The sequence below is a fragment of the Sparus aurata genome, chromosome 13 (genome assembly GCF_900880675.1).
Source record: "Sparus aurata chromosome 13, fSpaAur1.1, whole genome shotgun sequence".
NCBI classification, from domain to species: Eukaryota; Metazoa; Chordata; class Actinopteri; order Spariformes; family Sparidae; genus Sparus; species Sparus aurata.
Window position 1 is genome coordinate 13230894 of NC_044199.1, and position 23565 is coordinate 13254458.

The 23565-nt window shown below is 44.2% G+C and overlaps 1 protein-coding gene across 1 annotated transcript in view; it reads right to left on the minus strand.

Moving 5' to 3' along the window:
- frem2a (FRAS1 related extracellular matrix 2a) overlaps window positions 1-6149 on the minus strand; it is a 70281-nt gene extending 64132 nt beyond the window's left edge. The window contains exon 1 of the mRNA XM_030439043.1: window positions 963-6149. Within this exon, the coding sequence (XP_030294903.1) occupies window positions 963-5961 (4999 nt within the window). The 5' untranslated portion in view covers window positions 5962-6149. The remainder of the gene's footprint in view (window positions 1-962) is intronic.
- Between the last annotated feature and the right edge of the window lie 17416 nt (window positions 6150-23565).

A 23565-nucleotide genomic window follows, 5' to 3' on the forward strand; every position in this document is an offset into this window, starting at 1 on the left:
AGGGGATTGTAACGTTTTAATCAAATGATGATTAAAAACCGATTCTTTTGGCCAAATGAGCAGTCTCTGCAAGAACTTTAAAGACGTTTGAGTGGCGCAAGGCATTCGGTAATTCTGTAATTTTGTTTACTTAAAATAATTGGCAATCATTCTTGTTATATTTGAGGTTGTAATGAGCTTTCGTAATCATTTTGTTTTGAACGTTTTTTTCCACCCATTAACCAATGAACAGCACTGGAGGATAAGTTCACTCAAAAAATTAAATCAGTCATCATCTAATCACCTTAATGCCGGTGAAAAGTCGCGGGGAAATGTTGTGGTCCCCAAAACATTATTGGAGCATCACAACAAATTAGTGTAACAGCATTCTCCTAGACAACTGAAGTAGATGGGGGACTTGTTTTAAAACATAAAAAAAAAACAACAACAACAAAATAAAAACCATAAATGGCTCCATGCAGTTTTTCTTGTGTAATCAAAGTTTCGGAAACCCAGATTTTCCGGAGTTGATATGAAAAGATGTTAAGTACACCAATGATGCGCGGTTGATCTCATGCACCTACTTAAGACAGTATGGGCGTTACAGTGAAGATTTCAGGTAAGAAAAAAAAAAATGCGTAAATTATATCTTTTGAAATCAGTTTGGGATCTTGCAGCATCGGTATGGAGCCCTTATTATATATTTTTTGGGCGTTTTAAAACCAGTCCCCCTCCACTTCAGTTGTTTGGGAGAACGCTGCGATGCTGTTTCGCTGTGAAGCTCCAGGGTATGTTTTTGCAAAAACGACTTTACGAAATGTCACCTGACTTTCCGTCAGCATAGGGTTGAGTAGATAATAACTGAATTTTTCATTTTTAGGCTGAACTTATCCTTTAACTATATCCATGTCAGTTGATTTCATTATCAATGCGCAATGTTTATACAGAGGGCACAGGAGTGGGTGTTTTCTTTCAGGGCTTACCTTGGCTAAATGTGTTGATGGAGTTGTTCCCGTGTCCCAGGTTGATGATGTAACCATGTTTGGGCTGCGTGGTGATGTGGAACTTCAGGGAGGCCGGGCTGCTGTCTCTGTCCTCCGCCCTCAGCACTTTGGGGCTGATGGGGAACCCCAGGTGACCCGTGGTCAAGGCTTTCAAAGTGGGTGCGCCTTTATTCACCACAATCTGGGGCACGCCGTTGTCTATCGCCACAATGGTGATCTTCATAGTTTGAGGGCGCCGAGTTTCGAACACAGTGTCGGGGAAAACATAAAAGTCAGTGTGTGTGCCGTCACTGACGGTGAAGGAGAAAGAGTCCTCTGAGGATTCAGTTCCGTCGTGTTTGTAACTGATGAGGTTTTCATTCAGGTCTTGTTTGGTGAAGCTGGTGACGGGCGTGGACCGGTTGTAGAGGAGTTTGCCATGAACAGGCAGCTGGGTGACGGTGAATTTCAGCAGCTTCTCTGCTGTGTCCTGATCCTCAGCAGTGAGCTCAAATGGTGTGATCAGCTTAATCTGGCCCTCTGTGACCACTAAACTATTCACCGTAACAACAGGTTTTTTATTATCGACATCCACAATAGAGACTCTGAATGTTCTGAAAATAGGATTGTAGCCGTCAGTGACTTCAAACTCAAAACTGTCCATTTTCACCTCATCATCTGAGGTGTGGATGTAGTAAATCTTACTGCCAGCCAGCTGGAGCTGAGTAAAAGACACAATGGGCATCCCAGGAGTGTCTGTGCACTCCAAGTGGCCTCTGACGGGGGCCCTTGTGACGGTGAAGGCTAAGTTCTCATCAGGGCTGTTGAGGTCTGTCGTGCTGAGAAGATCTGTAGTTAAAGTCACTCTGCCACCTTCTCTCAGAGCCACGCCTTTACTCACCACATCGGGGAACACCATGTCGATGCTGCCCACAGTGATGTAGAAATAACGATCAATCAGTGGGTTCATTCCATCCGTGACGTCGAATTTGACCAGGTCTCTGATGCCCTCCTGGCCATTGTGTGTGTAGAGTATAAGCCCTTCGTCGAGCTCGGCTTGTGTGAAATTCATGCCAAGCGTGATGTTCTCCAGAGACCCAGATGGGGCTTTCCTCTGCAGGAGACCCTGACCAGGCCCGAACCGGATGATAAATGTGAGCGTACTGTCGTCTGAATCCAAATCTGTCGCTTTTAGCATTTTGTTGTCGATCTCTTTGGTCTCCCCGATTTCCACCTCCAGACCGTCGTTGATTAGCATCCTTGGGGTCTCGTCGTCAACAGGAATGATCAAAACCATGGCTGTTTTCTGCACAGAGTACTTCCCATCCGTCAGAGTCACATCAAAGCTGTCCTCTGTTGTCTCTGAGTCATCGTGCTCATAAATAATACTTGATGCCTCCCTAATCTGCTCTAAAGTGAAATTAGTCACCAAAACCGAGCCCGTGGGTAGCTGGTTTAAAATGGCGCCATGTTTGGGGGGTTTGGTAATGGTGAACATCAGCTCCTCAGGTGGAATATCGGCATCGGCGCCGTTCAGAATCGGGGTGTCGATGACGATGTTCATCCCCTCCATCACAACTATCTCCCTCAGATAGATCTCCGGCTTTTCATCATTGGCTGGGATGATAACAATGGGGAAGAAATGATTCTCGGAGAAATTGATGCCATCAGAGCACCTAAATGTGAACCTGTCCTCCACCGGCTCGACGCCTTTGTGAATGCTCTGCACATAGTAGATATTCCCCTCCCTGATGTCTCCGATGGTAAAAGCACTGATGGCTGTTCCTGATCTGGACTTTTCTGAGCCCGGGGCTGGCGATATATTTTCCACATAGCCCGCGGTGGGCTGGACGATGATGGTGCAAAGGATATCATCGGTTGGAGTGTCATTATCATCAGCGTTCAAGTGCTGAGGGCCGATGCCGTACTTCTCCCCTTCAATGACACTGAATTGAATCCCGACTCCGACCTCGGGGGCCTGGCTGTCAACAGGAAGGATAGTGACTCGAACGTGCACCCCGTTGACCTTATTGCCACCGACTGTCCAATCATCGGACATGTCTGTGAGAGTCAGATTGAAGCCGTCCTGCTGAGAGGCGAGACCGATCTCGCCTCCAGTGTGTGCATACACAACCACGCCGTTGATAATATCAGCCTGCGTAAACCTAGTGGCAGGCACTCCTTTGACTAGTATCTCACCCATAGCTGGGGGGTCTTCCACAATAAAGGTCAGCTGGAGGTCATCTGTGTCATCGTCATGGCCTTGAATGACATTAGTAGTGATCTCCGTGGCTCCGTTCTCCAGCACGTCCATGTGAGAGCCGATTGTTCCCGCGGGAAGGCTGACTGTCGGAGTTTCATCATCGACAGGCCTTACATTAACTTTGACTGTCACGGTTACCACATGAATCCCATCACTGACATCCAGCTGAAATTCATCACTCGTCGTCTCCTCCCCGCCATGAATGTATGATATCTTCCCCTCCGAGATATCCTCTAGTCTGAAAACCCCTTTTATATCTAGGTCAGTGAATGCAACCTGAACCTGGCCATGTTTAGGGAGCCGGATGAGAGTGAAGGTGATCTGTTTGCTATCTGTGTCGAGATCCGCTGCGTCTAGCTCCGCGACACTTATGACGTGCATGCCTCGCTCAAACACGGTGAGGCCTGTGTTTGTCATCTGAGGGGGTTTGTTGTTGACAGGCTGCAGGTAGATAGTGAACGCCCCTTCCACGCTGTTCCCAGCCGTGTCTTCGACCGTGTAACGGAACTGCACCACGTGGGCTGTGATGCCGAGCTCGACATCCGGGGGGCCGTATGAGATCTTGTGGTGGTTGATTTGGGCTTGCGTGAACTCTGTGACTTCAGTGTCGGGGCTGTCCGTCAGAACCAAAGAACCAAACGCAACTTGGTTGTTTTCATCTGTATCGATCGGCGGTTGGATAACTGTGTATTTGAGGTCGCGATCCTCAGAGTCCAAATCAGTGTAGCGCAGGACTTCTTTGCTAAAGTGAGTGAGCTTGTACTCCTGAACTGTCATCTGCAGGGTGGTGCCAGGGAAGAGCTCAGGGGGCACGTCGTCTATAGGTAAAACCCGGATCATGAATACGGTCTCTCCTGACTCGTTGGGGGGGTCGTTATCATCCTGAACTGTGAACACAAACTGATCCATGACAGTTTCAGTGTTGTGAGGGCCTGTGTGCTTGTAAAACAACTTCCCGTCTGTGATATCTTTCTGAAGCCACTCTGTCACCTCCTTCTCGTACACTTCGTCCTCGGCATTGAACTTCCAGGAGGAGGGGTCCTCTGGGGCGTCTGACTGTCTCAGCAGCAGGGTGCCGATTGTAGAGAACGGAGGGACGATGGTGAATTTAATAGTCGAGTCCTCCGAGTCGATATCTGCAGCGCTGAGCATGAGCGGAGAAATTGGCATCATCTGTTTTTTGAACAGCACCAGGCCAGTGTTTGCATTTATGATCGGCGGCTCGTCGTCAGTGGGAACGATTGTGATGGGAAACAGGAACTCTACCTCGTTTTTCCCATCAGACATCTTGAACACGACGTTGTCGCTGTATGTGTCGCTGCCATCGTGCTGGTACACAACCACCCCCGTTGTAAGGTCAGCAGGCGTGAAGAATTTCCTGTGAGAGCCCAGCACCATGAGGTCCCCGTGGCGCAGCCCGTCCACCACTGTGATTGTGACAGCATCCAGGTTGTCTTCGTCGCTGATCTCCAGGTTGTGGGCTGTGAAGAGGGGCCGAGACTGCCCCTCATACAGCAGCTGACCCGTGTTGCGCGTCACGACGGGGGCCAGGGAGTTCATCGGCTTCACGACTATCATAAAAGCGAAGGGGTCTGAGACGGCCCCGTCTGTGTCCACCACCTCAAACTCCAGCTGGAAAATCCTCTCTGTGTCTGAGTCCAGGGAGGGGGGCTTGTAAGCGATTTTCAGATCACGCAGGTCCCTCTGGTAGAAAGACGTGATGGGGAGGTTTCTGTCATCGGTGCTGACTATGTAGCCCTCCTCGTAGGATAAGGGAGAGGTGATGTTGAAAATCAGCTCATCTGGGTCTGACTCTGCATCCTCAGCAGCCAGCATGTCAGGGGTGAGGGCGGTCATGACAAACTGGCTGATCTCCATCATCATCATAGACACAAAGCTGGGCTTGGGGGCAGTGTTTTCCTCCCCCTCTCTGATGCGGATCATGAGATGGAAATACTCCTGTTTCAGGAGGTTTCCCTCCTTATCGTGCAGCTCCACCACCATGGGAACATAGTCCCTGTTCGGGGACTTGCGATCAAACGTGTGCTCGTAGCGGATGTCAGCTTGTGTGAAGTCATCACAGTCCATCATTGTGGAAAGTTTCCCCCCGTCGACGAGTCTCCCATATCTGGGCAGCGCACTGCCGCTTGACAGGGACGTCACCTCGCATTTGTGAGCGTCTCTGTCGTAAGTAAACTCCAAAATCTTCTTATCAATGGGGTTGCTGATCCCTTTCAGATTATCGACAGTGAGAGGCATGTTTTTGGTGAGCAACTCTAGCTGCGTAAAAACTACTTCCACCTCCATCATGAACGGGATAATAACGGTTTCGGTTTGCGCGTCATACCTGAGCTGCAGCCTCACTCTGTCTTTCGACGGACTTCTCGAGCCGTAGTGGGAGTACGTCACATCGTTGGGACCGAAATCGCACGGAAACTTTTTGGGAGAGAGGTGCCCCGGTCTCTGGGAGAGCGGGTCGTTGTCCAGGACGGTGATGCTGCAGCGGTCCCCCGGCTGCGTCTGGATCACCAGATCGTTGATGGGATCGATGAAGACCGACCTCCCGAAAGGCACGCGTATTCCGTTGTTGGCCACCAAGATCGCGTCCTCTGACAGCTCAGATCGGAGCGCGTAAAATAGTCCGGCGCTGTCAGGCTGCGCGGAAACAAAACCTGTTACTGTGAAACACAGGAGAAGTCTGTAGAACATCTTGGCAGCGGATGCGATCCAAACCATCCGAGAACAGTCACTCTGCCGGGGTGATGCTGAAGAAGATGTCCGGTCCTTTTCTCCTCTTCTTTTTTTGTTTTACCTCGAGGAGGTTAAAATCCCCAAAGTGTTGGGAGTCCGCTGGGTGTCTACACGGTGGCTCCCACGCATCTACCCGTCCGGACCCTCGACATACTCAGCGAGAATAGCGCGCAGGAGTTTTAACTTGAGACACTTGAGAGCCTGCGTAAAGGCGCCGCCGCCCATCTCCGCGCATATTGGAGGGTTTTTTGAGGGTTTTACCTCAGACCTCTCGCCAATGGGCAGGTGAGCTGGCAGTCACGGAGAGGCGGGGACTGGAGGATGAGCTGAGTTACACAGATGCGATTCATTACATGTAGCCCTGTCGCTGACTTTATCCTCCCAGACTGCGCTTTGTAAGATCTTACAAGGGATTTAAGACGATATATTTGCCCTGAGGAAAAACGGTTTAGTATTTCTCAAAATACACACAGATTTTAATTCTGCGGACATACACACACTGATGAAACTATGAGAAATGTCAAACATTGTAACCCAAAAGGCTGCAGAGGTTTGTTTTCAATGCCACGTCTGAGAGAGAAAATAATTTTTTTAATCCACTTGAAGCTTAAAAAAATATGAAAAAAATTAATGAATGATTTGAACAATGCAAAAAAAGAAAGAAACAAAATCTTATAATGATCATTTCCAACAAACAAAACCTCATTAGTCTCTTGCACATTGTTAGAGATAGTGAAAGCACCAGCAGGTAAATCTGTCCAAACGTTCATTTATTATTGTTACAGAAGGGCTATTCATTTGTACACCTTCAAAAAAAAAAAAAAAAGCTCAGGAGCATCTGAGACACATACGGCTTAACTGCAGCGTTCCAGTGTGATGGTGGATCACTGCTGCATCTGTCTCTGTCAGCTATTAAAATAACACTGCGAGTAGACGTACAACTTATCAATAGGTATTCAAATTTTCTGTTTAAAAACCAAACAAACTCCTTCTCTGTTCTGCTCAGTGGTGGTGGTCACCTCTCCGGACCTTCTGCCCTCTGCAGAGTTTTGTGGTCTTTGTGTTTCCTACGTCAGGGGTTTCACTGAGATCAGGCAGCCTTACTGGCTACAAAAAAAATGCAGATTGAAGGATTTATTCGAATTGCACTCAGCACCCAATAACGATTTGAAAAGTGACTGAGTAGATTTATATTTAAAGACCTGAAGATATACTCAAAAAAAAAGACTTAGCAGCTGTAATTTTACTTCCACCTCTCTGGATAAACCCCCCCAAGCGCTCACTTATACATCTTCCTTGACTCCAGATGATTGTGCATTTCTTGATATTCCTTGAATTATTAACAACCTTGAGTGCAATTGAAAAAAAAAAAAAAAAATCCATAGAGCCTCAAACCTCCTGTTACAGAAAACTTTCCTCCCCACCAAAATAAATGGTTTTAGTATTTTGACCGTGGCGGTAACGAGACCCCTAACCGGAGAATAAAAGAAAACGCTAGTATGGGAATCGCTTATATTCAATCTATGGTTAAAATGTGGATGAGATACTGATGAGAAGGGCTTCTGTTGAACGTCTGCGTTGAGCTGGAAGCCCGTCCCTTCTTTTTTTACGTTGGCGGACTTCATCCGTAAGCTAACGGTGGCTACTGTACTGCTCTTTGCTGTGGACTGTTGCAGGAATTCCAATGCTCACAAAATATTCCAGACCAGCAGGATTAAACAACCTAAACCCAATCATCCACAGGCGTGCGTAGGCGGCAGAGAAAGATGGGAAGGTCTGATTTTTTTGCATCATGTGACAATCCTCTTACATATGGCCAATAAAACGGTGATTAATACATGTAAATTACTATAAAGTGTGACAAAGAGCCCTGCAATAAAGCGACACAGTGATTAGCCTGCTTGCTGGTGTAATCATCCTTCTCTAATGTTCCTCCTAATTTCCTTCAGTTTGTATAAGTTGGCGGTAGTGAGAGACCGGGTCGCTTCAGTTCCTATTCATGAATGCATTCATCCATTTATTCATTTTTGTCTGTTTATTTTTGCAGTGATTAAGCGGTTGAACGCAGGCCTCTAAAAACCACACTGACCTTCCCTCAGGCAATAAATAGACGATGCCTGAGCCTCCGAACGTCCGGCAGGCTGGAGAATAGAACCGAGCTGCCCTTGTCGGTCTAGATCAGTAAAATATATAATAATGCAAAAACAAAATCCAGTCCACAATGTTGCCATAAGCGGCAGCAGTAGAAGCTTTGGGAGTGAAAAAAGAAATGAAAGTGCTGGCAAATGGTTTCTTAAGACTAAAAATCTATCCTGCTAGACCTTGGAGGGTCCTAGGGGGAAATCTGGGCTGCAAGTTGGAACATCTGTCAGGCCTACTGTAAGTCATGAGAGGATAAACCCTCTTCGCTGCCCCTGCTCTGCAAACTGACTCTGTGATGTGATCAGTTTTCTGCCATTGAAACATTTTTGTTGAATTTTTCTATTTTTTTTTTTTCATGTGACATTTAGCATTTAGAGAGACATTTGCGGTGGCTTCGGCAAACTGTTGCAGTCAGATCAAAAAAACAACTAAACGCGCGGCAGTCATTAATCATATACAGGTCGGCTGGACATTTTCCATCAATTTGAAACAGTCTGGAACTTGTATAAGTTTGTCACAGCGTCAGCACTGTGAATATGCAACAATTACACGAACACCATGCTTCCTTTAATCCCTTTGAAGGATCTCTCTATCGCCATGGAGCTGGTTACAAGTTTCCGACATGAATATTTGAGAAGTTCCACGCTGTTCTTACGACCCGGACAGCCTCGAGTCCTTAAAAATCCTCATGCATACTGTAAGCCTGAACCGTAAAGTACTACGAGTGACTCCTTTTTGTTCTCGGCTCAGCACCACCACCACCAGCAACAGCAGCACCACCCACGTTTAAAAACGGCAGGTGATTAGAGGGCTTCTAGTGCCTTGTTATTTCTAAGTACATGGCAGCCACGGCTTTTCCAGCTGTCATACTACTTTTATATGTTGCTGGAACCTTTCTTCTTGTGTCTTTAGAGAAAGCGTTCAGATACATGCGTGTTAGATCTGCACAGCGAGACGTGAGCACATTCACAGGGATCAGACTGGACGCGAAAGTCTGATGGGAGACTGAGGGGGCTGATGGGGAACAAAGGAGGGATGTAAAGATCATTATTACGTCGGGCATAATTAGAGGCTGGCGAACATTTTCACCTGGAACCTTAAGCTGCTATGTTTGTTTCCCACAAAATGAAAATGACGAGGTAAAATGATTATGGCACGATGAGGGGCCCCGTTCGCATTGTGACTCGGCGGATGTCTATTTCACAAACATTTGCTCCGCTCCCATTGGACTAATTAGCGCTGAAACTACGGCTCATCCCTGCAGCCCATTTCAATCCCCAACCAAGTGTGCTGAAACTTTTGGAAAGTCCAGCTTTGGATTCATGACATATTCATACGGTGTGGGATATGGGGCTCCGTCTGCACAGCAGCTGCTCCGCTGTGATAAGGCCACACATGGAGATTCTGGGGTTTGAGCCTATATGGGATGGTGAAAGATTCAAAATGGTCAGGTAATGAGACAGGAAGAGGGTCGGGCAGCCATCAGATTGTCGCATTTGCATATCACCTTGGCGCAAGCATGCGTGCCGCAAAAAACACTGCCTGCTCATCATAAAAGCTGATTTATTTGAATAGACATTTTGTGATGAGCTGGATCCACATTCACTATTAAAAGCCAAATGAATATTCACCAATGTAGCACACATTGTTATTCGGCAGCGGGAGCACACTAGAGCAGATTGGTCTAAAACAATCTGACATATTTGTGTCAGTTTTAAAGGTGCAACATGTAAGAATGATACTTATAAACATTAAAAAAAATGATCTACAATTAAAAGTGCATGCAGGGGTGTGAGGGCCTGTTCGTCACTGCTTGAAGTTAAAAATGTAAAGGTTGACAGACTGTGACTGTTTGACACGCTTCTGAATTTCCATGCGCAAAGGAGGTCTGTGTAATTTCTTGCATCCTCTCTGTGGCACTGTCGGTCAGGTTAAAGCTGGACAGGTTCTTTTAAGTACACGAGCACTAGAAAAAAAGTGGCTGACTTCCTGCTGGCTTAAGTCTTGGCCACTAGACACTTTTTTGTAGGTCTCTGAGCGATACACATGTGTAACAAATTTCAAACCTGTAGGTGAAAGTAGACCCAGGGGCTATGGTTTAGGGGGCACTAGCAAGCCATTTTGCCCGCCCCATGGTCGGAAACCATAGCTACATACATTTACAGAACTTTTAAATGTTGTTTAAAGTTTAATGAGTTTTTGAGCATGTTTCAGCCCTCAAAAATGAGATTCCTTTTGCAGAAGAAGGAGGAGTAAAGTAATAATTCAATTTCAATCGGGTCCTTGCACAGGTCAGTGTGCTAATTGACCTAATGAAGTTAGCATGCTAATGAGCAAGCCCTGGTCTATCTCAGTCAAACGCTCCTGTGCTAGCGGTTGTAAACAACAACAACACTCCCCTGCGCCTCCGAGTTACCATTCTGGACAACAAGCTGCACTGCTAAATGATCAAACTAGGTAACAGCTGCTACAGTTAGCAGCAGTTAGCGGTTACTCTGGATATAACCTGCCTCTTTTTTGTTTTGAGTGTGATTTTGACAGGTGGGCAGTTCCTACATATTGCAGTTTTGACACAATGACTTATTATGTTACAGAGATATTTACTGAAGTTAGCATGCTAACCAACTAGCCCTGGTCCGTCCAGGTCAAAAGCTCGTGTGCTAGCAGTGTAAACATTAACACTCCCACGGGGGTTCCGAGCCCCGAGTCCAGACAGCGAGCAGCAAGGTTAAATGAGCCAACTCGCCAACAGCAGCTACAGCGAACAGCAGCTAGCGGTTACTCCAGGGATATGCTAATTCCTGCATATTGGACCTTTAAAGTCAATATTAATATGGTTGTCTGCACCGTGAAAGTATACATCATGTTCTGTAATGTTCGGTTAAATGTTTATTTTGTCTGGGTACGACGAGGAGGAAGTGCTAATAAGCCATCAAATACTCCCGAAACAAGGAACAATAATATAACAGTATAGATTCTCAGTGTACGGCTGAGCCCCCCTGAAAATGTGACTGAGCACAGCTCTGAGAAGATTTGTTTGTAGACACTTGCCACCCACACACCTTTGTCCCAACAGAATTAGAAGGTAGGAGTTTTTAATCTGTGATGCTGCAACAAAGCTGTGTGTGACAGAAGAAATACACTGACGTTTTTTTTTTTTCTTCTTTCTTTCACAGCACTTTTTACGCTTCTGATTGGTTTCATATGGTTGTTTCAGATGTCCATGCACAGCTCATCATCCAAGGAGAAGCTCCATATTTTACACTTCTACTGCAGTGAGTCTGTTGTGTTGCTGTGGGGGAACATGTACTTTTATTTTTTTAATTAATGACCCCTAACACCAATGAATAATGCACTTTTTGTAATGTATTCATACAGTGAAGAATATCCTACGCATACACAGTGGTAGAGATAAATCAAGTACACATCTGGGTTACTTGTACTTTTACGTATTTTTGTGCTACGACACCCAACTCCCAATGTTTCCAAGTGTTGTTAATGTTGTTGGACAAGACGAGGGCGATTGCTTTCCCGTTTTCCTCAGAGCAGCGACAATCTGCAACACAGGACGAAACATGGAGACATGAAGCAGATAGAAAATGGTGCCAGTCTGCCAACATGCCTTCATTCCCTGGGAGATTTTGTGCCCAGTGGCGGACAAAATCGCCCGGCGACAGCGAAACAATCTTCATTATTGTACTGCCATTACGTTGTGCAATCAACATTTGCTTCATACTGACACATTAGAGCAAAAAAAAAAAAAAAAAAAGGGAAAAAACTTGTCTAACTTGTCTATTGCCAGTTTAAGTACAGCTCCGATGGAAATGAGACACTTTTATTCGGCTCCATATTTGAACAGATAGGGTATCATGAATATTTTAAACGCAAAGACGTGATCATTTTAATATAAGATGTACTGATATGATTTAAACGCTTCAAATCATATAAAGTAGTTAGACTTAGTTTCTACTTGACCCTCTACAACATTATAATGCAGTTTAGATATTAATGCATCATGAATAATAATAATCCAATAAAGTGATATGGACCATTCTTCAGGAGTGTACCACTACTTTTGATGGTAAAGCACATTTTACTGATACATTCCTACTTTCACCGGAGTCAAAAGTTGTACTCATAATTGCACATTGTGCCGCCAGTGCGTTTACTCAAGTAGTGGATCTGAATGCTTCCTCCCCCTCCTCCCCCAACTCCTGCGTATCCATCACACAGCTGTTACTCTCAGGCTTTCAGCGCCACCACATCAATGAAAGGAGCCTTCCTCCTGTCACTCTCGGCTCTGTCCTCGCCGTCTCCAAGAAACCTGTGGCTTCTTGAGGAAAAAACACCCTGCACATGAAAGCGACGGCTCGACATGCAAAACCACTGATTTCACCCCGCCGCTGCAAACAACCTGCAATTACATCCGCGTCTGGGTCAGCAAACAGCGTAATGGGAAACCCCCTCCTCACCCCTATACTGAACACACACACACACATTCACACAAGGACATATTCACATCTGGTCCTTCTTTGTTCCCATATTACAGCAGTGAAAAAGAGAAGGCACTCAGAGGACACACCAGGAACTCTCTTTTTTTCCCTTTTTTTTCAGACAGGCATTTGTGTGTCCCGCCGCCGCTCTGTAATCATCAATACAATGACCGTGTGAGTTTACACAAATTGCCATTCTGGTAAACGTTTACCGTCTGGTGAAACTGCCAGTTTGTTCCTGCGTCTCATTTACATTGCAGATGACAATGCTCCTGCCTTTCAGTTAGAGGGGAACAAGGCTGTTATTTGGAGTTAGAAGGGGGAATTGGGTAAATATCTGGTGCGTCTTTGAATCTGTTTTGAGATTAATTTCCCTAAAAGAGACATTCTTCAAACCGCTCTGCCTGGCTCTTAAAAAGCCCCCACATTTGCTTTTCTCAGGTTTCCCGTCAGGTTAATACTCTCTGGTGGGTCTTTTTACATTAAATCCAGAGGAGCCTCTGATCTGTTGGGAATTAATGACTTGTTTACAGCCTGTGTGTGTGGAAGCCTTTTTTCCGGCTGGTTGGCTTTGTGACATGCCCCCCTTACGGAGTGATATTCTCTCTATTGCGTGTGATTTCACAGAGGTGATGGGTCTAATAAGGGGACGAGGCCGCCGCGCCGACATCACGCACCAGACAAAGGCCCTCAGCCCCGCAGGCAGTGTCAATTTGCGACGGTTCGTTGACAGCTCTCGTGGCTTGTCGGAGGTGAACATCTCTTGCAGCACTTTTGCAGCACGGTAGGAGGAAGAGAAGAGAAGAGAAGAGAAGAGAAGAGAAGAGAAGAGAAGAGAAGAGAAGAGAAGAGAAGAGAAGAGAAGACTTTTTCAATCAACAAAACATCATTTGCTTCTTCTCTCCATCTTCTTTCCGAGACTTCCCCTCTAATTGTTTACTATTTTTACACAAACCTTGGGAGCGTAGTACAGACAAGAATAGAAGATCCACAGAGGAGAACAAATTAAGCCGGCTTTATTCTCGGGAAAGGAAATATTCAAGAAGAAACGTACTTACAGCTACTTACACAGCAGAGGCAACAAAGGAAAGAACACCCCTCCCTCCCCCTGTTCCTTCTCTGTTTGAATACAGCAGATCAATTATGTAAATGTGAGCCATCATTTCCATCTGAATGGTCATGAGAAAAAGAAATGGTGTTATTATTTTTTAATAGGCTACTGCTCTCTGGTGGCGAGGAGCGGCAGCAGCAGCAGCAGCAGTCCAGGAATCAGCTCCGAGTGCTAAAAGGTTAGGAGGTCGACTGATGTATGGAATGTATGTCAAGCTGCGCTGACTGCATCACGCTGGAATGCCTTCAGCATCACAACTGTCTTTCTCGGGGTCCTGTCAGGCACGCTAATGTTGCGTCCCGGTGATTTACTTCCTCTGATCGTGACACAGCAAGTTTTTATTTTGCCGGCTCAAGGCTAGGAGCGTTAAACAGAATTAGAGGGGGGTACCACTCTCTTTCCACAAGTACAGTGAGGTACTAAGAAAGATATATTGTAGACGGGGCACACCGCAGGGAGATAAATCTCACGCAGAAACTGTGTGAAAGCTGCAGTTTGAAAGGCGGGGGGGAAAAAGAAAAATGAGAGAGAGGGAGAGAGTGTCGGCGCCAAATTAAGTTTCAGCCGTCAGAGTCGGAACAAAGGGTGCAGCTGGTTTGAAGGTTCACAACCTTTCCCGTACGACTCCCTTCCCTTTTACTCTTACTCTGTTCTTTCCTCTGCGACAACAAGCTGTTCCACGTCCGCCAACACCTGCTGCACAGACACACACACACACACATTTGATATCAGTGCATCAGTGAGATCTCTAATACTGAAGGATATCCTCTCAGGGCAGTAACTTCAGTGCTTTTATCTTATCAGCAGTCACATTAGAGTTCACTGTGCGACAAATGGACTCACCTGTGTGAAGGTTGTACCGCTCGGGGGAATTCCTAACGAAAAATGTCCCATGCCACTGTTTGCCTTGTCACATGTGACAATCACAACTCTTCTGGAGCCCGACTGATATCAGTGGACCAACATTATCACAGACGGGTTGATATTGGATTGATAACGGTGCACATGTTGTCCGATATGAGTTGACACAGAAGACTTTTGGGTCTTTTTTCAAATCATACTGCAGGAAAAGATGCACGGGGTACATTTTTAATTCTTAATTTCTAAGTGAAGTTTACTGTTTTAGTGCACTGGTTTCATTTTAGACAATGAAGTTATTTGTTAAACCGTAAAATATCCTGCCGGAGTTACACATCTGTGTTAACCACATCTGAGAGATAATTGCAAAGTTGTGTGAACTAACATTTTGACTGCATGTCATTTTTTTCCACATGTAAATAACTTTTCAACATGTTAAATAGGAAACAATGTCCCATGTGGATAGGAGATTTTCACAAGTGAATAGCTTTTTTTTCACACATGAATGAAAATGACCACGTGACATTTTTATTGTACATTTTCAAAGTATGTTTATCCACTTTTTTTCTTTTTTTTTCAACAATACCAAACAGCTCAGCACGACATTGGACATTGGACTCAGCACAACCATCACGTATTATTGTTGTAGTGGAATATGGGCTTGCTTCACCATTCAGGAGAGATGATGAAAACTGAGAGACACACTGATAACTTACGCTGAAGTATTTTATACAAAACATGATCATGGACAAACAAAATAACGCCACAGCCATATGCACAGTGCATTGTCAAGTTATATCCTCTAAGCTCAGGAAGGAAAACCTCGCATACATGGTTATCTTTTAAACAACAAATAAGTGGAAAGTTACTGCAGAGCTTCTCACCTCTGACTTATTGAGGAATAGAAAGAAAATGGGTAAAAGACAATAAGTCTGCTACCATAGAAAGATCGAAGACCACCCTATGAGTTTACGTAAAGGACAGCCATATCTACAGCAGCTTCTAGTTTGGAAAGATCACAAGCGATATAAACTCATAGACCAGACGTCACTATACCCTCATCCATACCTTATCAGGCCTAACCTTCATGCACAGTACGTGCGACATCTTATCCCGTGGGACCAGAATGTTCTGTGCCGTATTTCTTTATCTCACAATAGTTACAGAAACGCGCATACGTACATGAAATGAAAACAAAACAGTACAATGTACAGAAGCTTTATGTTTTGGGAAAAAAAGGGGGGGGGGGGGCACAGTTAGTCAAGGAGAGTATTTGCAAGTGTTGAAGCCACAGTGGCATTTGAGAAATGGAGTTATGGAGTCTATATTCTCGTAAATTGTCCCTTTGAGGAGTGAAGCAGACATTTCTTACATTTTCACATGACACTCATGTGTGATTGGCTTTTTGTTTACTTCAAATGTTGATTTGATATTCAACATGTGAAAACAAAACATGGCACATGAAATCACATGAAATCACATGATATGTGCTTCATTCACCTGTGAGATCCAAATTTTCCACCTTTTCACCAGCGATCGGATATTTTTTACATGTTAAATACATTTTAACATGTGAGAACAGAGTAGCCTACTGTGAACTGAACATTTCGCAAGTATTTGCTTTTTTACGCAAATGAACAATTCCACATAAGAAAATGTATATTCTCATACGATATTTGCAGGTTTATAATTTCCAGATTGTGATTGTGGATTAGATAAATACAACCAGTAAAATCAGACGTGTAACTTGTACGATACTGCTTAAGGATGCTCTAAAAATAAATTTAAAGTGATGTTAACATTCATGCTACATTTAAAAGAAGCAAAAGACACAAGATGGCCAACCCTACAAAGCTATCATACCTCCTATCACTTACCTCAGACACCCACTGACAAAAAGGTGACCTAACCGGGATGATGATAAAGGAAAGCATGAAAGTTGTCCGTGAAAAAAGACTTTGAAAGATTACTCCGACCGTTTACTATTGCACTTCCACAAAGTTGGGGGAAATTACAGGAGTCAGATTAAAAAGAAATAGTGGTGAAAATGGAAGCAGCCGAGGCAGAGACATCATGACTTCAATAGTCTCACGAATGGGACAAGTTACAAATCCGCTACATACCGCAAGTCCCCAGATACAGCTGAATAATGTCTTTCATTCGATCCATCCTGCCTCCTTTTTTCTTTAAATTAACTCTATACACAGCTCCTTCCTAAACCAAAGGAGACATTACACACCTGGTTGCACAGGCTGAATAATATTCGTGTAGGTAAACTGAACATCAGGTGTGAAATCGCTGCAGTGGCACTCATCAAGTTTACTGAAAAATGCTATGAATGAAAAAAGTTTTAGGAGGATGATTTATAACAGTTGCTGTAGTTTATTTGCGAGTGACACTTTGAGAACGACACCTAGGCTCCGACTGGAGAACAACATATTCAGTCCTTGGATAAGTTCCCATCTACTGACTTTGATGCATCGCCAGTCCAGAAATACATAAAGTAAATAATCTGTTGGCATTTCAATTCAGATCTGATTTCCTGACCATAGGGAGAGTAAAAAGATGTGAGTTTGATGCTTCCTAATGATATATGTTGAGAATGTTTAGCAATAACTATTAATACTATTTTCAGCATTATTAGTAGTTTTGGTTGTAAAGTAATGGAAAAACTAAAGACGTGGTAGCAGTATTTAGTATCCAGTTTAATTAGCTCTGTCAAGCTTTAGAGGCAGCAGTGCTTTAATGCTAATTTTTGCATGCTAATGTGTTCACAATAGCAATTCTAACACTGATAGCAGGTATACTATTAACCATATTTGGACCATCTTAGTTTAGCATGTAAGCATGCTAACACATGCTAATTAGCATGAAACACAGTACAGTGCAGCTGAGACTGATGGTATTGTCAGCAGTTTGAAAGGTACCAAATTTGACGTTAATCCCTCCAATGGTTGTGATGTTTCGATATAGCCACCAATGTCAATAGATCCCCAGCTCGGCTGCTTAGAGTCTTGATTAGAGACCGTCTGGAGAATACTCACCTGGAGTCACTTCAGATTCTGTTCTCATCTGGACCCATTTAGTATCTTCACTCCTGTTTATCAACCCAACTGCAGCAGCGATCCACGGAGCCGACCTCCGTTTACGTTGGAGGGTCAGTCCGTTGCCTAACTCCCTATCTCAGAAGTGGCGCAACAGGTGACCGGCCGCAAGCAACGTACTGTACCTTTAGTACACTTGTGGATTTCTCAGTGTTTGAGAATTGTTGGAGACATTTTGGACAACGTCAGTACACAGCTCAACAAAATACAACGTTTCCTTTAGAGTTTTTAATGCAGAATTCGTACATATTTAATCTCAATGTTTCACTAAAAAGCCATTTGATGACAACTTCACTGTTGTTCCAGAAAAAAGTCAGGGGGTCACCAGAGTCGGTAGGATTCATTGTTTGGGGACCATGACTGTTCAATGACTTGAACAGTTGAGATGTTTCAGCAAAAGAAGACAGCGCAACAAAACAGAGCTAGAAGGTAAAGCTCTACAGTATATCCCTCCACACATGGCAGGCCATCACTGAGAGAAAATGAGCTGCTGCTGCAAAAGTAGAGCTTCTAAGTCTTCTACTCTTTCTGTTTTGACCCGGGCATTGTGGATGCAGCACAAACAAGCTAAACTCAGCCCATGGCTGTCCTTAAAATACACTCTCCCAGTGGTTTATTATTACTTCTCCCACCAGCCCTTTAAAAACATTAGTAGAGAAAAAGTTGGTGCACACAGAGAGAGAGAGAGGACACAAAGAAAGAGCGGATTATAAAAGATTAGCTCTAGGAGTGCCTCGACAGATTTAGGAGACCACTTTAACTCAAAGTAGAAAAAATGTTTAGTGAGGCGACTTTCCAACGCTTTGAAAACTTCTTCGGTTTTCTCTTCTGTGATTGAGAAAAACACAGATGCGGTAAACTCACAGCGCATTCTTCTCACTGGACGTGAGCCGGAGTACGTCCAATGAAATCAGCAGTTTATTGTGGTCCGTTGTTGTGGCTCATCGGCCCCTGCTGAAGAAGACATTGACCTTGAGCTACATAATGTGAGCTTAAGTTTACTGTCACACATCATGTCAGTGCTGCTGAACAACCTCATAGGTTGAAATACATCAGTACACAACTGGAACAGCGGGCTACATGAGAGCAGTAGCTCGACAATATCTGCTACAAATGTGCGAATGTGGGCGCTTTTGTCTCGAGGCTCACGGAGCCTAAGATGAGAAGAGCCCCAGGTGCTTGTAACCAAGGTGAACAGTCGAATCACAAAAGGGAAGGTTGAACACTACAAAAACTAAAAGGAGGCTCTCCAGATGCATAAAGCATTATTTGTTCATTCAACTTTATGGTGAACATTCAGCTCTTAGACGTAATTCTAGAGACTTTCAAAAGAGCCATCAGACAAACAGCGGCAGCAGAGAAAGAGCAAGGCGGTGAGAGGGAGCGAATATGAGGCGAATGAATCACTTTGCCTCCAAAGAGCGTGCATGTGGACCTCTTTGTCTGCAAGATGGCTAGTACAATACATGTGGGCAGGCAGGGTACCTAAACTGAGACCATGTCAGGACCAAGACCAGACCGGCATGAGTCCCACGCTGCGTTATGGTAACATTTGGAACATGCAAATATTAATATTCTCATTTTAATAATAATACTGTGTGTGTATAATTGGACTGTGCCCTGAGATATGTCTTGATTAAGCAATCAGAAGGCAAGTCAAAGTGTTTATGGTCATATGCAAATGAAATGTTAAAGAAACAAGTTTCCTGTGCAATTAAAATCTTCCCTCTTCACTGTTTTATCACGAAAAAACACAAGTTAAAACTCTGAAAAATACCACAAGTGGAAGAGGCAGAGGCAGCAGGGTTAGATCTCGCTTTTCGATAGAAAGGCTCTCTTCGTCTAGAGGTCCTGCTTTTTCACACTCGTGTACCTCCTACCAGATGGCAGAAGCATAGGTGAGTGGAGTCCTTGATTATAGAGCGGGCCCTTTTCTGTTGGACTCCGCAGCGGTAGGTGTCCCGCAGAGAGGGTGGGGGTGCGAGGTGCCGCAGAGGTGAATTCTATGTGTGGGAATTCAACTTTGTGTTCCATGAGCAAATAACAAACCAACACTTAGCAGCTCAAATCAATGAAACCTTTTATATATATATATCTAGAAAAAAGAAAGAAAGAAAAAAAACGTGTTATACACAACACTGTTTTTTTCGGTGCCAGCATCAGGTTTTGTGGGCGATCAATAGAAACCATCATTATATGGAACCCCACCACCCCCCCAAAAGAAATGACGAAAACTTGAAAAAAGCCTCGATAAAGTAAAAAGTTAGAATTATGAGATATGTTTACTTTTGACTACATCATTTTATTTTGACTTTTTGTCTCATAATTGTGACTTTAAACTCATAACCCTCATAATTACGGTTTACCATAGGAATAAAATTTTTAGTCAAGCTTTAACTGATGTAAATGGGCTTTCCTATCATTAACTATACATGTTGGTTGGATATCAACATTTCATTTTGAATTATTAGAGGAAGGGAAAAAAAAACTCATACACAAATAATCTCTCTAAATCACCACTTATGACCCACTAGAAGCGTGTGGCGCTGTGTGTCTGCAGAGAACCTCTCCTCTGCCTGTATCCTCTTATCTTCTTAGCATTTTGCTGTGTTATGACGCGTGTTAAGATCTGCTCGGCAACACTAAGCGTCAATGGAACTCGACAATCAACTCTCCTCCAGAGTCGCTCACTGCACCTTTGAATCCTGTGTTTACAGACAGCAACCAACAAACCCCACATTGCATCTTAAATTAGAAAAGAGAATGATGGGTTTGTGTGTGTTTTAATATTTGAAAGAGTATTAGCGACAAAGAAGATGAATTGCAGCATGTCTAAACAAGCTTTGTGCCTAAATATCTACTGTATACTCAATCAAGGTACATTTTTTTTATGATGTTCTGCAGAGACAGTCCCAAGCACCTCCGTTGGATTTTCCTCCAGCTGCTATTCTAATTTCAAGACAGGAGGGGGCAGAATTAGGTCACTCATATAATTAAATAATCTTAAAAGTGGAGCCTCGCGTGGCTTCTCTACATTTAGCAGCCTCACTGAGGTGTGATACCACCTGGCCTGTGTGGCGAGTGGTGACTTGTGGGTTCCAGCTCATTTGAGACACCGTTTGCACACACATGCCCCCCTGTGTGTGTGTGTGTGTGTGTGTGTGTGTGCTGCACATGCCTGAGTGACAGACGTGCGATTGCGAGTTGAAAATGAGTCGGATGGGCTGTCAAGAGGAGGGCTGCTTCCATTCCCCTGTTCCCCCATTTCTTTATCTAGCTCACTGACCTGTGGCGCTGGTCTTATCTGCGCTGCGTCTGTGGAGGACCAGCAGATCTCATTTTAGATTGCCCACCTTTAATGGGAGGCCAAAGAGCACGCTCAACATGTCATTTATAAAGCAGCGGGGTAGTGGGGGGGGGGGCACACAGAAGACAGAGGAGTCCACGGGAAAAACAATTTTAAAAGCGAGCGGGCCTTGATTGCTCCGTCTTTTCCTCACACACGCACCGCTGCTACGATCAGTCAGCAGCCCTGTGTCACTCTCATGTCAGCAGCCTGCTTCCCGTCTCCCTGCATGTCCTGTCGTCTTCAAGCTGTTCTCTAACCGTCTTAAAGGAAGACTTCACCCAAAAAATGAAAAAAAAAAATGTAGTCATCATTTTCTCGCCTCCATGCCGATGGAAATGCGGGTGAGGTTTCCCAGTCGACGAAACATTTCTGGAGCTTCACAGCAAAACAGTATTCTCCTAAACCACTGAAACATAGAAAATAAGCAAGCGAAAGAAAACATGAGATGGCTCCATGCAGCTAGTCTTGTGTAATCCAAGTCCCCAGAAGCCCCGTGATCATTTCCTTGTGTCATTAGACATCAAATATTTTGCTTGAAAAAACATATTGAGGCTTCAAATCGATCAATTTGAATAAAACCACAAACTGAGCAAGTGTTTCAACAGGTGGCCTCGTGGTTCACACGAAAAGATGGGGTGTATGGATGTGGCTGGTCTCATCTCAGTCATACAAAAGAAAGGTTGAATATTGGATCTGACATTCCGAAAGGCCAATAATCAGTTGACCCATAGTGTTTAGTAGATACATGCATGCAAGTATATGTACAACTCTCTTATAATTCCACTTTTGATACTCAATTTATTGCCAGAAAGAATCTTTTGGTACTTGAGCTTTACTCAAGTTCTATTCATATGGATGACTTTCACTTTTCCCCAGAGTAATATTCAAACACAGTATCTTACAGTGCACACTACCTGAGGCTGGGTGGGAGCACACATCCACCCACACTGCTGCACTTTGAGGAGATCTGGTGATTAAGACAAATACAGAAGGGCTGAGAGCAGCAGAGGACAGCCCTCCCCACACTCACTCAAATGCAGCCCAATTGATCGCGAACTAAAGCATTTTTCTTTCCTCCGTTTATCACCACAAATGTTGAATCACCCCCGCAGCAACTATGTGCATTGTCTGAACTCGACTAAAAGACTCCCACAGTTGGTGCAGAGACTCTCAGCCAGACGACAGTTTCACCATTTGTCTCCCTGGAAGCTGCCTGAAAAGATGTTTTCCTGGGAGCCATGATGAATCTGATGGATCTGCTGAATCCTGGAATGGTGCTGCAGCCGATCCGCCATCGGATCAGAAGAAATTTCTCTTCTTGTGCGAGTCCCGGTCAGGCGACACTGTGCGAGGAGAGGTCTGGGCCGTGCAGCCTGCTCACCCTCCGCTCGGCTCAGGACCGAGAGCTCAACCTGAAATGTGATTATGGAGCATCTTTCTACTTCGCTGCTCGTACAGATTAAACCGCAGCACTCGTTTTTTGTTTAAGTGTGAGATTTTAATTTCACGCCCAAAAGAGCGCAAAATCAGTGGATGTGATTAGATGAGCTCATTTCCTTCTTTGTAATGAATCCATGTTTTATCTTCTCGCTTGCACTCAGCCTGCATTCAAATATTTATATACCGGCCCTGAAAAAAAACCATAAGCCTCTTTGACCTAAAAAGTAAAAAAAAAAAAAAAAAAAGGATTAAAATTTTTGGGGATCAAGAATGGCCATTCCAACCACATAGTGCTTTGAAAAACCTATTATTTGTCATATAGCTGCAGTAATTAAGCATTTCTAGGCCAACGACACGACGCAATCAGCCTCCATGGCACTCTGCGGCCATTTACCCATTTCAGGGGTAAATTTCTGGTGAATGTGCCCAGCAGTGACTTTGATTAGAACAAATGAGAAAATCCATTTGTGATGGCACCCTCCCCCCACTCCCTGCCTCCGAGTCTGCATCCTAATGGATGGTGAGGCACAACGGTGGGCTTTCTCTCGCGTATGCACGCTCCATTATTCTCTGCAGCCTATTTTTTTCTTTCTTTACCGAGCGCGCGTTTCTTGTTTTGCGAGGGTGGAGAAAAGGGGGGACCAATTCAGAAACAAATGATTCAGACCTTCTCAGATGATATTGATTAATGTGGAGGAGATTTCTGAAGCGCCTTACCTCATTTATCAGTCAGAGAAAACAATAAATGCACATTTCAGAATAAACTCCCGGTCTGGTTCATGGTTGTGTTTTGAAAAAATAAAAGAATCTCAAAACTCAGAATTTTAATATTTACAATATTAATGAGGTAGTAGTTTAAATCAAAAAAATAGGTATTGTATCCATAATAATAAGCTAGAAAGGTGGCAGGGTCCGCCAAATATTAACTGCATGAAATTGTGTTGTCCTTGAGGTGTCTATTTAGTTTGTTAGGCATAAAAGAATCAGTCGATGAAGACTCTTTCCCCCAAACTACATAGTGCACCTATAAGCTAGCAGTGCATATTAAAAAAGTTAATGCTCCTCAATCTAATCATTCAATATTTACTGTGT